Source organism: Drosophila kikkawai, chromosome 3L (genome assembly GCF_030179895.1).
Source record: "Drosophila kikkawai strain 14028-0561.14 chromosome 3L, DkikHiC1v2, whole genome shotgun sequence".
Taxonomy (NCBI): domain Eukaryota; kingdom Metazoa; phylum Arthropoda; class Insecta; order Diptera; family Drosophilidae; genus Drosophila; species Drosophila kikkawai.
The window spans coordinates 27559757-27574628 of NC_091730.1; the positions used below are offsets into that span (position 1 = coordinate 27559757).

The window sequence follows — 14872 nt, forward strand, 5'->3', positions numbered from 1 at the left end:
CGACGATCGGGAACATGAGAGCGGGCGATCGGGAATACAGAGGAGCGGAGAGCGGGCGAGCGTTGCCAAGCTGGGAGCGCTTGAGCTTTTGGACGCTCGGTGGGCAGAGGGGGAGCAGGGGCCTCCTGGCGTAAACACTTATCTTTAGTAACCTCAGAATTTCCCCTAAGTTGGAAGGAATTATTTATCATTCCTCTCCACAATAAAGGTAGCAAATCGGACGCCAGCAACTATAGAGGAATATCTAAGTTGTCGGCAATTCCAAAACTTTTCGAGAATGTAATTACTCCTCACTTGCAGCATTTATGCAGATCCGTAATTTCTCCATGTCAGCATGGATTTATGAGGCGACGATCGACCACTACAAATCTCCTGGAACTCACCTCTTTCGTTATTAGGAGTTTCCAACGTAACTTTCAAACCGAAGTGACTTACACAGACTTCAGTAAAGTTTTTTGACTCGGCTAATCGCTCTCTTCTTGTAAGGAAGCTAGACTTAATCGGGTTTCCTGTCGATCTTCTTAAATGGATTTTGAGCTATTTGAGTGACAGAACTCAAAAGGTTCTGTTTAAAAATGCTCTATCCAAATTCCTCAGAGTCACTTCTGGCGTCCCACAGGGTAGCCACCTCGGCCCGCTGCTATTTACATTGTTTATCAATGACCTCCCGCTGGTTCTAACGAATTCTAGAGTACTTATGTACGCTGATGACGTTAAGCTATGCTTGCATTATAAGGACAGCTCTTGCCAGTCAGACCTGCAATCGGATCTTAATAACTTTCAAGCATGGTGTCGTGCTAATTTATTACATCTCAATAGCTCTAAATGCAAGCTGATGACATTTTCAAGTGTCACTCCCCAGTTTGCCACTTATATGCTAAATGATTGCGCTCTTGAAAGAATATCTCTTGTTGATGATTTAGGCGTTCGCTTAGACCCTAAACTTTCGTTCTCTGAACATATTTCGTGCATGGTTAATAAAGCCAAAGGCATGCTCGGTTTTATTAAGAGGTGGTCAAAGGAATTTGATTCCCCTTATATAACGAAGACCCTTTTTACTTCGTTAGTTCGCCCTATATTGGAGTATGGTTCATGCGTCTGGAGTCCTCAATTCGGAATCCATATTAACCGTATTGAATCTGTACAAAAGAACTTTTTACTTTTCACCCTCCGTGGGTGACTTACCCTCCCTAGCTAACCGTAGAACGATGCTTGGTGTCGTATTTCTTAACAACTTAATAAACGGTGATGTTGAAAGCCCCTATCTCTTAGGGCAGCTTAATTTCCACGTTCCTCGACTACCATCTAGAACCCTTATCCCTTTAGTAGTAAATCATTGTAGGCGGGAGTTTGAAGTACATGAACCCTTTAGGGTTTTATGTACGGATTACAACCGCCTCTCTGACATTATTATTCGTAGTGATAGCCCTTCTGTACTAAAAACTTTAATACTTGTTGACTTAGCTCGTAATGTATCACCGTAGTCTAATTTTGCATGCGTTCTTATTTATTTATCGTAGTTATTATTTAGTTACATTATATTATTTTTTTAATATTTATTTTGCATGCGTTTTTATTTATCGTAGTTATTAGTTAGTTACATCATATTATATTTTTTTATATTTATTTTGCATGCGTTTTTACTTATATATATATTTTATTATATTATATTTTTATACCCTTGCAGGGTATTATAATTTCAATAATTTCGCAATAACTTTCCAACAGAGCGGTATATCTTTAAGATTTATATATGTAATTAATCTACGCTTCAATACCTTTCGTTTGATGTATATATTGTGGTTATTGCTTATGCATAAAAATATGCGTATACGTAATGCTTATTACATTCCCCAAACAAACAAGGGTACTAAAATACCTTTTACAAATGGCAAGCCCAAAATGCAGATAACAAAAATATATATAATAAATTGTCACCTTTATATTTAAATATTATTACCTGTAGCTGGGTAATTATCTCAGTATTCATGTTTGTTTGTGAAACGATGAATTTTTTATTATATGCACTTATGTTCATGTACATATTTGTGTACATGCAATAACCACAATATATACATACATCAAACGAAAGGTATTGAAGCGTAGAATCATTATATATGCCAATCTTTAAGATATACCGCTCCGTTGGAAAGTTATTGCGATTCAATTTTTATTTTCAATTTTTAAAATAAAAATTGGAGAATAATTATTATTTTCAATTTTTAAAATAAAAATTGGAAAATAATTTTAATTTTCAATTATTATTTTAAAAATTGAAAATAACTGTTATAACTCAACTTTTATATACAAATTGAAAAATAATAATTATTCTACAACTTTTTTATATTCAAGTTGAATAATAAGAATTCATTTCCTATTTTTTCTATATAATTGTAAAATAACTCTTATTTCATAATTTGTATTATAGAAATTATAACTGTTACGATCCCTGTTTTAAAGCTATCTGAATGAAACTTTGCATATAGTCTTCTATATGTTCTCTCTGCTATATATGTCGGAACGGGCCGGATCGGACGACTATATCATATAGCTGCCATACAAATGTTCGATAAATTTTTAGAAAAAAAATTATAACTTGGCTGTTTGTCAAAATTTGTGCATCATTTTTGAGATATAGCCATTTTTTATTATTACAGAATTTTGGTAAAAATTTTATAAAGAACGGACGACTATATCATATAGCTGCCATAGGAACGATCGGGAAATTAATAGGAAAAAACTATAACTTCGTTGTTTTTCAACGTTTTTTCATCTACTCCGGGTTATAAGCTTACTTTATTATTCTAGAATTTTGGTACAAATTTCATAAAAATCGGACAACTATATTATATAGCTGCCATAGAAACGATCGGTAGATGTAGAGAAAATGTAAAGCTGGGAATGCAAAACTGTAACTGTCAAACTGTAAACATAATAATATAGGTAAAATGTAATGAAATAATATCTGCAAGGGTATACATACTTCGGCGTGCCGAAGTTAGCTTCCTTTCTTGTTTTAATTTAATTGCATTTAATTTCATCACATTCCTTTAGTTTATACACTTACTAGCGGACCCTAAGGTTCGCCGGGTCTCGCCCCAACTTCGACTGATTAAAACAAATGAAATTGAGACGTTCCGTTTCTACTTTGACGTACATTTCGAAACAGTACTGTTGAAACATCATCAATTGATACGCATTAAAATTCATAGAGCTAACCGTCTTATTCCTTACTTCTCCTAAAATTTGAATTCAAACTTAGTTGTGGAATCAAAAAGAAGTGATGACTTGTAAACAAACCTGTCGTTGGATTGACCATCTTTATGTTGAAGTGATACCCATCTTCTCCACGACAGAACATCAACGGGTATTGAAGAGTATTATATGACCGATGAGTCTCAAAACTCGCTGCAATTGGCCATTATCCCAACGCTTATGAACAATATCGCGTGATTCCACATTTTCGCTAACAATTACCACTGCGACTTCATTGATAGTGGGAACATTAAATTGTCTTGCATGGCTACCAGTGGGTCTTTTTTGTCAGCGCTGATAATGATTTTGTGTTCGTCATAATGCATTATATCCAATGCGGTTCATGCTCATGAAGAAGATTTTGCAATTGTTCGGTAATTTCACGTTTAGTTGCAGTAAAAATTGCACAGCGGTGATTTAGATCAACTGCCGAATCACCAATGAAATAGAACTGAAGGAATTTATGATCTTTGTTTTGTGGTGGTAACAAAGCGCCCGCTCGTTGGTGAATTTGCCTTTGAATCTGAATGTTGGGATGCAATTTCGAAAAAATGGGAGTTGTTCATTTTAATAATAAAGAGACGCCATTACCTTATAACTTGGAGTGTAGCCTGATTGATGAACAACCTCGGCTCCAAATGACGTCATTTGAAAGCATCCGTTATATTTTTGTGCAAGCTTTAGGAAACTGTTTGATTGGGTTGAATTTCCATACCATATAGTAACGAATACAATGGCTCTGGTGGATGAGCCAAAATTTAATTTTGCCACCTGCACAGTATAAGCCGGGGGTTTCCAATTGAAACTTCAGTGCATTGCAATGCTGACATACGACAGACAATGAACCAATAACAACGCAGGTAAGATCCTTGTAGGGAGTTTCAGAATTGTATGCGAATGCAGAGCGATTCAAGTTTTCATTTGCGGTTCGTCTTCCTCTATTATGTCGGGCTTGAAGTGGTCTTTGTGCAGCGCAAAGCTGTGCCATTTGGGCACGTGTCGATGCATTTATTTCTGTACGTTCCTCTTGCGTATTACGGAAATTCTGACTACTTATTGCATTGCGTAAACGCCGTCCAAGTCTTGATCGTCTAACATCAGGTATTATTTCCAATTGTTTAAGCTCACTTTGGGAAAGCTTCGTTAACTCGATTTTTATACCCTTACAGGGTATTATAATTTCAGTAAGAAGTTTGCAACGCAACGAAGGAGACGTTTCCGACCCTATAAAGTATATATATTCTTGATCAGCATCAACAGCCGAGTCGATCTAGCCATGTCCGTCTGTCCGTCTGTCTGTCCGTTTCTACGCAAACTAGTCCCTCCGTTTGAAAGCTATCTGAATAAAAATTTGCATACATATAGTCTTTTATATACTCTCACTGCTATATATGTCGGAACGGGCCGGATCAGACGACTATATCATATAGCTGCCATACAAATGTTCGATAAATTTTTATAAAATAAATTATAACTTGGCTGTTTTTCAAAATTTTTGCATCATTTTTGGGATATGGACATTTTATATTATTCCAGAATTTTGGTAAAGATTTTATGAAAATCGGACGACTATATATTATAGCTGCCATAGGAGCGATCAGTAGATGTAGAGAAAATGTAAAGCTGGGAATGTAAAACTGTAACTGTCAAACTGTAAACATAATAAGTATAGGTAAAATGTAATGAAACTTGTGATTGTTTTCAGTATTATAATCTATAATATAAACATCAAAACCATTCTAAGGGTATAGAAACTTCAGCGTGCCGAAGTTAGCTTCCTTTCTTGTTTTATTTACATATCCAAGCAAGAGATCATTTAAACATTTTCAAATTGTACATTAAGAAAAACTAAACTTGAATTAGTAATTTTTTTAATCTTTTGCCAAACACATTGGCTTTACACATTATATTAAGTTTCCTGTTCGTGCATCGCCCAACACATGGCTTCACGAATTCATCAACCACATTTTTAAAGAATCCTAGTCCATCGCCAATTACATGACTTGCCGAACACTATTCTGTTTGTTCTTTATAATTTTCATCGAGCTCTTCTGGAATTTGCAATTATCACAAAACTCGCCGACACGGCCTTCCCGACAATTCACACGTCCTCATGTGCTTAGTTTTTTTTTTAGTAAGACTCTAGTAAAAATAACACTTTTTATTGTTTCCAAAACTTTTCCTAGTGTAGTTCCCCTAACACTTTTTTATTTTTGTGTAATTCCTATAATACTTAGCACAACATAACACGCCTCTAACAGAGTTTTTATTCCCTTTAACTTCAGAAATCACTAACTATTTTAATAATTTAATTGCATTGCATCTACAGTAATGCAAAACGTTATTATAGCATAATAAAATTAGTCTGGGTAGCACAAATTATCAGAGAGTCATCATCAATGTCATCGTTCCGCCAATTGCAAGAAGTTGATGCACTATGTACAGTACATATCAAGTGCAACTTGCGACACCAAGCACGTGCGCTGGTTTTGTGTTCTTAGACATTAAAGAAGTCATTCGTGATTATCTTGCCCCTTTGGCAAACAGATGCGGGCCCTGGGTCTCCCCGAAAAATTCCTGGCGTGAACTACCCATATCGAAAGTCCAGCCTATGTATTGTTTAACTAAGCTTCTAGAAAACCCATCGAAGCATCAACAAGGATGGTCTTGGCTGGAATGGTAACCAACCATGTCGACCACCTTAATTTTCCACTTCTCTCTCCAGTGGAGGCTCCTGGCTTTTAGTTTTAGATGAATTTTCTTGCATTCAATTTGTCTTCGCCATGTTAGGTGTCTGTCCAGGTGGACGCCCAGGTACGTTACCACGTTGAATTCGTGGATCTGCGTGCTGTTCAGGTAGAGCGGAGGTCATGTTTGTCTGTTGAGAGTGAACGTTATGTGCTTACACTTTTGTTCATTTATTTTAATACGCGAGTCAGATAGCCACTTCTCGACTACCTTGAGGTGGTTGGCGAGCTGGGTTGTTGCCCGGACTGGCCATCTGGAACGGCTGAGGATCGCAGTGTCATCAGCGAAAGTGGATAATGTTAGCTGGTCGCTTGTGGGGATATCCGCTGTGTATAGGACAAATAGGGTAGGCCCAAGTGCGCTTCCTTGTGGAACTCCAGCTTCGATTGAATAGGTGCCGGATGTTGTTGCGTTGCACCTCACTGCGAAGACTCTGTTGTAGAGATACGACTCAAGCAATTTGTGTGTGTATGCCGGCAAGAGTGTTATAATTTTGTGCATGAGGCCATTGAGCCAGACGCGGTCGAATGCTTGAGAAACATCTAGAAATATTGCGCTGCAATATTCTCTATGCTCGAAGGCTTTGCGAATTTCTGATGTTCTGTTAACTTGCTCGATAGTTCCATGTTTTTCTCTGAAGCCAAATTGATGAGCTGGGATGATGTTGTGAGCTCCCAGATAAGGAATTATACGCTTTAGTAGACATTTTTCAAATAACTTGGACAAGCATGATAGTAAACTTATTGGGCGGTAAGATGACGGAATCGTGTGGTCTTTTCCTGGCTTCGGTATCACTATAATTATAGATTTTTTCAATTTAATTGGGTAGTGGCCGAGACTAACTGTAGCGCGTGGCGGTTACACTTAGAATTAAAAAGAAAAACATTTTTTTTTAGTTTTCAAATTATTTTTATTTGAGTAAATACATAAAAATAAAGATAAAAACTTAAATAAAAAATATTTTTAAAATATTATTTTCAATGAAAAAACCGAATTTTTCATTTTGATACCCTATAAAAAAGGGAATGAGTGGGCGTGGCACATTTTCCAATAAATATGTACATTTTACAACAATTGGCTGTTAAATGACGTATAAAGTATTTTATTATCTTATTTGGTTCAAAAGTTATGATTTTTGCAACGTAAAATGGGAAAAGGCGCTACTGTGCGCCGTTGACATTCCACGACGTGGAATCCACGTGGATATACGTAGATTGGACATTGATTATTTGGACTGTTGTGCTACAAGCAACTGTATCACCATATTCTGATTCTGGACAAGCGTTTGAATGGTCGTTTTCATAAATGACACAATTTCCATCATACTTTGTTGCATGGTCACCATCATAGATTCCAAGTTGCTTTAAGGCTGCCCTGTGGCCTGCTGAGCGTTTACTGAGTTTGAGGGGAGTGGATTTTGCATACCTGTTCGTAGAGCTTCGGCGTAGGGGATGCCCGTGTGGGCATTTAGCGGACCAAAAGAGCAAAAATACTACTGGAGAAGTTTTTGACTTATAATACACATTTTGTGCATTTTGCTGGCGTGTAGCTGTCGCTCGTCGTATGCGATTCTTCAGTTCCTTGTAGACTACGCAGCCTCTGTAGTTAGCCGTATGGCTAACGTATTGGGGTCTTTGTTCGCAGGGCAGTGTGCGGAAATGTGGAAGTCTCCACAGACTAAGCTTTTTGAGTTTTAATCTAACTTGCAGCCATGAACCTTTCTTTCACCATGTGCCTAGAAACTAGTGAATTTAAAGTATATTTAAGTCGCATCTTCAAACTTGATCTACTATTTTTGCCTTCAAGTTTGGGTTGTTTACATCTATGGTTAGGTTAATATGGTGAGGCCCTCTTTTGAGTCTACAAATAGATCTGGGCTCCGTTTTGGTCCACACCTCTGTTTCTGACTGCGACTTCAGCATCATCCCTAATCGTTGTGTTTGCGTATGCTCGCTACCCATTTTAGAATCGTGCGGTGCCCTATGTGGTGCTCTTTCCAGCAGTTGCTTGCTTTGGGTATCTCCGCTCCGCCGTATATTTGATGAAAAAGTCAATCGCTATAACGTCTAGAACTACGCTCATAGCGGCCGCCGGGCATGAGCGCAAAGCCCCACGCATACCGAACGTTTTGTGATGTTGTACGCACGAGTTCTAGTGAGTGCAGTATGTCCTTATTGAATGCCCCGTATGTCCTTATTGGTCTTACCACTGCTGGATTTTACCAAATTATATAAGCGTTTCAAAGATAAGGTCTTGATAAGTTCTATACTTGGCTTTATTAAGTAATACTTACAAATCTTCACAGAACTACAGCGCTCTCGTCTAAAGCGCTTATATACAAATTATATAAAGCGCTTATATATAAATTTATTTGGGGTTGCTACCAGCGTGTTATGCTCCGTTTTACGGCTTAGTGGTTCAAGTTGCAAGCTTGAATAATTACAAAAATATAAGGTAAATCTAAAATTTTTTGGCAAGTCAAATTACTGAATATATACTACTTACTCTTTCATTTCAACTTTTTATATAAGATATTTCAGTTTCTCATAATCCAAATTTAAAATATATTTGTATATAAAAAACGTGCGTCATCAGAAAGGTTGGCCTCCCATATCAGCCTCTTGTTCTTTGTTAATAAATTATTATTAATAATAATAATAATACATTATGTGTCTTACATTTATAGGTTGCGGCAGCCCTACGGGAAATGAGGCGAGTAGATGAGGAAATGAAAAAGCGAGATAACGTTTTTGATCAATCAACTGATGTCGATACAATTGCTTTATCAGATTGCGAGAGGTAAGGGAGTTATTAATGTTGTTCATAATAGGATCTTCCCACAAAGCTTGCATCTGCATCCTCCGTCCCTGAACAAACTGCTCATAAGGTTCTTTCTTTCTCATTGTGTCCGCATCCGTTGGGCATCTAAATTTAACGCTTTTGTTGTTGGCGATAATTTGCCGATAGCTTTGCGGTTCAACTCTGATTTCTCCTTTACAGTGAAAATTTGAACATTCACTACGGAAAAGTAAACAATGATGGAGCGGAACACTTGAAATATGAATTTTAAATTGCGCAAAGCTGCTTTCCTGTATATTCTTCCCCCAAAATGTCCCCAATTGCTACTATTTAATATAAATCGTCTACTTCTCCTTTATTGTATACAATTTGGCAACCTATACAACATACAGACTATCTTCGGGGCATTAGCTTTTGGTTAAGGAAAAATCATTAAAAAAAACGTAAATTCCTCGTCATCTAATCCATTTTAGGTTACTGCGGATAAATTCTAACGCAATCTGTGGTTATCATTTTACTCCCACTTCGGCCGTATTAGCCATCTTTGTTTACGTTTTGGAAGGGGCACAGCTGATCGATCTGCTGTAATCCGATGTCAGTGTTAAGTGTCATTAAAAGTAATTTGGGTCGTTAGGTTTGGATAGCACATTCCATTTCTAATTTAAATGAATTGTGCAGCGATCACGAAAATTTTAATTATTTTTTTTTACAAAATTTTTTTTTTATTAGACTTTTGCATGAATGTATTCATTATACCCTTGCAGGGTATTGTAATTTGTAATCAGCTTTAAAACTAAGGGACTAGTTGGCGTAGAAACGGATTGACGGACATGGCTGGATCGACTCGGCTGTTGATGCTGATCAAGAATATATATACTTTATAGGGTCGGAAAGGTCTCCTTCACTGCGTTGCAAACTTCTGACTGAAATTATAATACCCTGCAAGGGTATGAAAGCACGCACACAAATTATATTTGTTACATACATATATATTTAACAAAATATCCAAATATCCATATTCAAATAAACATCCAAATGCAAAATTTTTTTTTAAATATTGTACAAAAAAAAAAAACATTCGTAATTGCAGACTTGAGGTCTCTCGCGCCTTTGATTTTTATAAAATCAAAGCCGACTGAGACAATGAGCAAAAAAAAAAAAACAACGAGTGATGTCTGTTCGTCTGTCGCAACAATACGAAAGAGAGAGATGGACAGCTAGACAGTGTCTAGGATTGTCGTTTGAGTGAAAAATTAAAGGGAAGAAGGAAAAGTGGCGTAACGCGGCATTCAATTTGAGACTGCGCAGGCAAACATAACTGACTAGCTCGACATTGGCTGAAAAGAATATTCATTTCTCCGACATATACCAAAATCTTTAAAATTACGAAAAGGATTTTAATTTGTTTTTTTTTTTTTTTTTTTTATGGCTACATTGACTGTTTAAAGCTACTCTCATACTTCGAAATAGGGTCGCCCTGATAAGGTTCCAAATGTCGACTGAACAATAAATATATTTATGCAGACTTCGTGACGTGCTAATCTACTGCTCTTTATCCATAGTACCCAAAACGAATCTGTCCAAAATCACATTTTTTTACTTCTTCCTATGCATGGCTTTAATTTTACTTTTTGGACAAGATCGAAGACTTTTTAAAAATACCCTAAAATGTACGAAGTCTTCCTAAAGCCGAATTCTACCACAAATTGTATAATAGCGACTTAAATAACACAAGTTTTAATAATTAAAACACTTAATATTTTTATATTAATTCATTTAATTTCAGGCTAGTTCAAGAAGAAATATACGCCCTCACGCATATTTCAGAAAGTATCAACATACCGTCAAAGCTATTTCTAGACAACGACGATTCTGGCAAACAAACAATTGAAACAGTCGGAGCTACAATTAACCAAGACACCATTGACTTAGATCATATATTTGCCTTTTTAGGCGATGCATCCGAGGGTTCATCAACTAACCCTCTCATTGACGAAATTAATCTTAAAATGAATAACTTAGTACACGACCTTAATGATGAAGTAAGTCGATTACAAATAAGAAGTTGCAAATGTTCTTTTAATTTTAATCATTTTTTTAGATAAATCTTTGCGTGCAAAACACTTCAACTGTTGATACCCGAGAAGCAGCCAAAAATGTTGGTATTAAATGCGTTTCATCACTTCCAGAGCCAACAATGCCTCCTCCACCACCACCTATTTCTAGCAATACTTTAAAAGTAAATTTAGAACCTGAGCCTATATATGAAGCAATAAGCTCAAATAAACTAATTGATGAAAAAAGTCTTCGAAATGAAGGAAATGCGATACATGAAAGTCAAATCTTAACGGAAAACGGGAAGAAGTCATTCAGAACATCTTCTCCTTTGTTGGTTAAATATGACCTAGACGACGAACGTGAGCAAAGACGTAAACAAAGAGTAGAGAAAAAAATTCATCAGCTAAACTGTTATGAGGAGAATCAAAAAGAAACTATCATCGATGAATCCTTTTACAATATTCATGAATTTGCGGAGAATTATTTCAACACACACGATAGTTGGAATGACAGTACTTTAATAGCTACATTAACTCGAAAGGAGAAAAAACATAACATGATGTCAAAACACGAGATGACTGTATTTACTAAGTCTGATAAAATTGCAACCTCCCATATTCACATGTATGACCCAGAGAATGTTTTATTGGCGTGTAATATATTCAGAGTAAGTACTTATTCAGTGTATCTACAGTATTGGCTGCGTTTATCAGAATAGCATGATCAATGATGTATCAGTGATGTATCAGTTATCAGTGATCAAGTGTGTTATGTGGAACGTTCATGTACATTATGTCATCGTAAAAACAACCATCTGATTTGGTTTATTATAGTATACTGGCTGTACCCTACCACACTTCCCTCAAGAAATGAAGTACACAATGTAATACTTGTGGGTATACAATATATTTCGTGTGTCCATTCTCCACGTAAATAAAAAGCTATCTGGGTTGTCTAAACGGAAACACACAACGTGTGAAAAGCAATACGCATCAAAATCAAAACCACAAAATTACCAATGCCAATAGAATGGGAAACTGCTCTCTTAAATTAGAGCGGTGTATCAGTCGGGATCAGGGGTATCCTAGGAATGAAGACATCTCCATCTTTGAAAGGTCCTGTTAAGATCGTTGCTTCCACTTCGTTATTCATCAACTTCTTTACCGCAAGTCGCTCGTCGTTGCAGAGTTTGGGTTGATTAATATTCCGGAGCATAATTATTGGAACACAAATTTTTAAGTTCAATATGTGGGGTGGCATCCATCCTAGCAGATCAAAATCAAAAATTCAAATTGTCTCCACCACGCGCTATGGGGCGAACAACCACCTTTTCGGGCATAAACCCATTTTTTAAAAGTTCTTAAAATAATTTGAGGTCTCAGTCGGCTTCGATTTTATAAAAATCAAGGGCGCGACTGTAGCTAAAAACAACAAAAAGACCTTTTTAATAGACAAGTAGCAGCTGTGGTTACGATCGTTTCGTTGGCGCTACCCAACTCATCAGACCACTTGCTAACTATTGCTAATTTTCTTGGTACTTTACCTTCAATCAAAGCTTAGACCCGTTGGGAATCGTAAGCTTCGATGTAAAGGCAGAAGCAAACCCCGAAAATCGGCAATAGTTCTTTTTGTTGTTTTTAACCAGTTGTTTGGCATGCAAGTCTGACAGACTTGCGATAAGCCAAGCTTTAAAGCTTCTACGTATGGTGGCGTGGGTTTTTTTTGGGGTTTAGTTTTGTTTTTGTTAGCATCGACCTATATTTGTTAGCATTCGTACCCATAATCTTGTATAATTTGTAACCCCTATAAATTATATAAAATTTAAGTGTAGTCTAATATAAAAATTGAGTTACTAAGTGAATCCAGCTCTCTCCACCTCTAAAACTGGATATATATTGTAGAGCTGGTAATTCTTGTTACATTCTGTGAGTATCAAAATTAAAGGTGCTAATCTTACATCTGCAAAATAGCGAGTTTTTGCCTTTGGAACGTTAAAACGACCAAAATTGGTACAGATATTGAAATTTTTATTTATTTTATACTAAATCTGTATACATTCGTCATATTAGAGAAAACTAGATAGTTTCATTTAAGTTTTTTTGAAGGGAGGTGATCTCGGGTCCGATTGGCTATCAAGTCAATCTCAAACCTCACCTCGCCGGGCAACTACACCTTCAAACTCACTGTGACCACTCGAATAACATCACCAACTCCACACTGCCACCATAGCAGTCCTCAAGGAAATCGACTATGCCCCAGTGGCCTATGCCGGGGATGCGGTGATCTTATATCTGGCAAACAATAATGTCACCTTGAATGGAACTGCCAGTTCGGATGATCACGAGATTGTTGCCTGGGAATGGACCAAAGATGCCAGCGATGAGGCCAACACAAGAACCCCTTACGTTCAACTGTCCATTTTGTCTTTGTGCTAAAGGTCACCGATGGCAGTGGGCAGTCCAGCACGGCCAAGGTGCATGTTTTTGTGAAGCCGCTAACAAATTCGCAGCCAATTGCCGAGGCTGGCACAAACATAACCACCAGTTTGCCCATCAATTGGGTGCTGCTCAATAGCTCTGAGTCTAAGGATGACATTGGTATCATGAGCTATCAATATAGGCAGCTAAGCGGGCCTAATAATGCAGCCATACTGATGTTCAATTCATCGATTGCCAATGCCACCTCCTTGACGTTGGGTCTCTATAAGTTCGAGTTGAGTGTAGCTGATGAGAATAACAACACGGTCGCAGACACCACTTGGGTGAAGATTGTGCAGGAACGCAATGCCCCTCCTGTGGCCAATGCTGGCGGAGATCATAGCATCACCTTGCCCGCCACAGCCATCTCTTTCAATGGCTTCAAGTCCTGGGATGACCTGGCAGTGGTCAAGTACATTTGGACACGCGAGGACAACTGCTTGGCAGCTGGTGTCGTGGTGGCAGACACAGACAAGCAGCCCGTGATGATTCAAACAAACCTAGTCCAAGGACGCTATGTTTTCAAGCTCACAGTGAGCGATGATCAGGGCCTAACCAGCTCGGATACTGTGAGCGTAAATGTCCACCCCCATCCCTTGCTGAACCACCTGGTGCAAATGACCCTGCCCATGGGCGTCTTTGTGCTCTCTCAATCCGAGCTGGATTCGGTGGTTCAAAAACTGCAACTTTTGTTGGGCGATGAGAACAAAATCCAGGTCAGAGAGCTCAACTATGATTAGCACACGAATGCGGCTGTTCTGGTCTTTTATGTGAACGATGGCCAGAGAAAGCCTTTGAATGGCATCCATGTGGAGCGACAGTTGAGGGCTCAACTCCAGAAGGATGCCTCCATACTGGGAGCCCTATTTGTGGATATTCGCACCACAGTTTGGCAGAACGATTGCTCCTGGCATGGCAGCTGCAATCCCACAACGAGAGCATGTATTTGTGAAGCATTTTGGATGCCTTCGGCAGGTTACTTCTTTAGCAATCAAGAGGCCAATTGTGATTGGTCCATTTTGTACGTGTGGGCGTAATTGTGGGCTGTCTGCTCATGTCAGGAGTATTTTGGGGCATTGCCTGCGCTTGCAGGCAGTCAAAGAAGCCGCGTCTTCACTAGAAAGTGCAAAAAAAAGCCTTGATAGGCAACCAGGAAGAAGAGGCAGCCAGTTATTCGCGCAACACTTCCCTGACCGAATCGGAGACGGATTTCCTGTTCGAGACACGCACAGAGTCCAATGGAAGACTGGGAAAGCATAGGTCGAACAATCACAACGGAGGAAGCAGTGGTGGCAGTGGCGGCTCCTCTGGTCGCGATGGCCACAAGTTGATGGATCAAAAGATGGGCCGCAAGATAAAGGCATAAACTTAAGCAAAACGAATATATGTGTGTGTTAGTCTATCTACTATACACAGAGGTGGCGACACATAAATCCCAGTGGATTTCAAAAGGAACTCGATTTGGAATCCATAGCCTTTTCTGTGCCAGCCCTGAACAGTGTGCGTGTGTGATATCTATGTGGGATCCGGTAGTG

The 14872-nt window shown here is 38.1% G+C and overlaps 1 protein-coding gene and 1 pseudogene across 1 annotated transcript in view; both read left to right on the forward strand.

The window, feature by feature from the left end:
• Positions 1–14872, forward strand: part of Myo81F (Myosin 81F) — a 530639-nt gene that overhangs the window by 271361 nt on the left and 244406 nt on the right. The window contains exons 11-13 of the mRNA XM_070285196.1: positions 8690–8802; positions 10589–10844; positions 10904–11527. Of these exons, the coding sequence (XP_070141297.1) occupies positions 8690–8802; positions 10589–10844; positions 10904–11527 (993 nt within the window). The remainder of the gene's footprint in view (positions 1–8689; positions 8803–10588; positions 10845–10903; positions 11528–14872) is intronic.
• Positions 11580–14703, forward strand: LOC108074960 (dyslexia-associated protein KIAA0319-like; annotated as a pseudogene).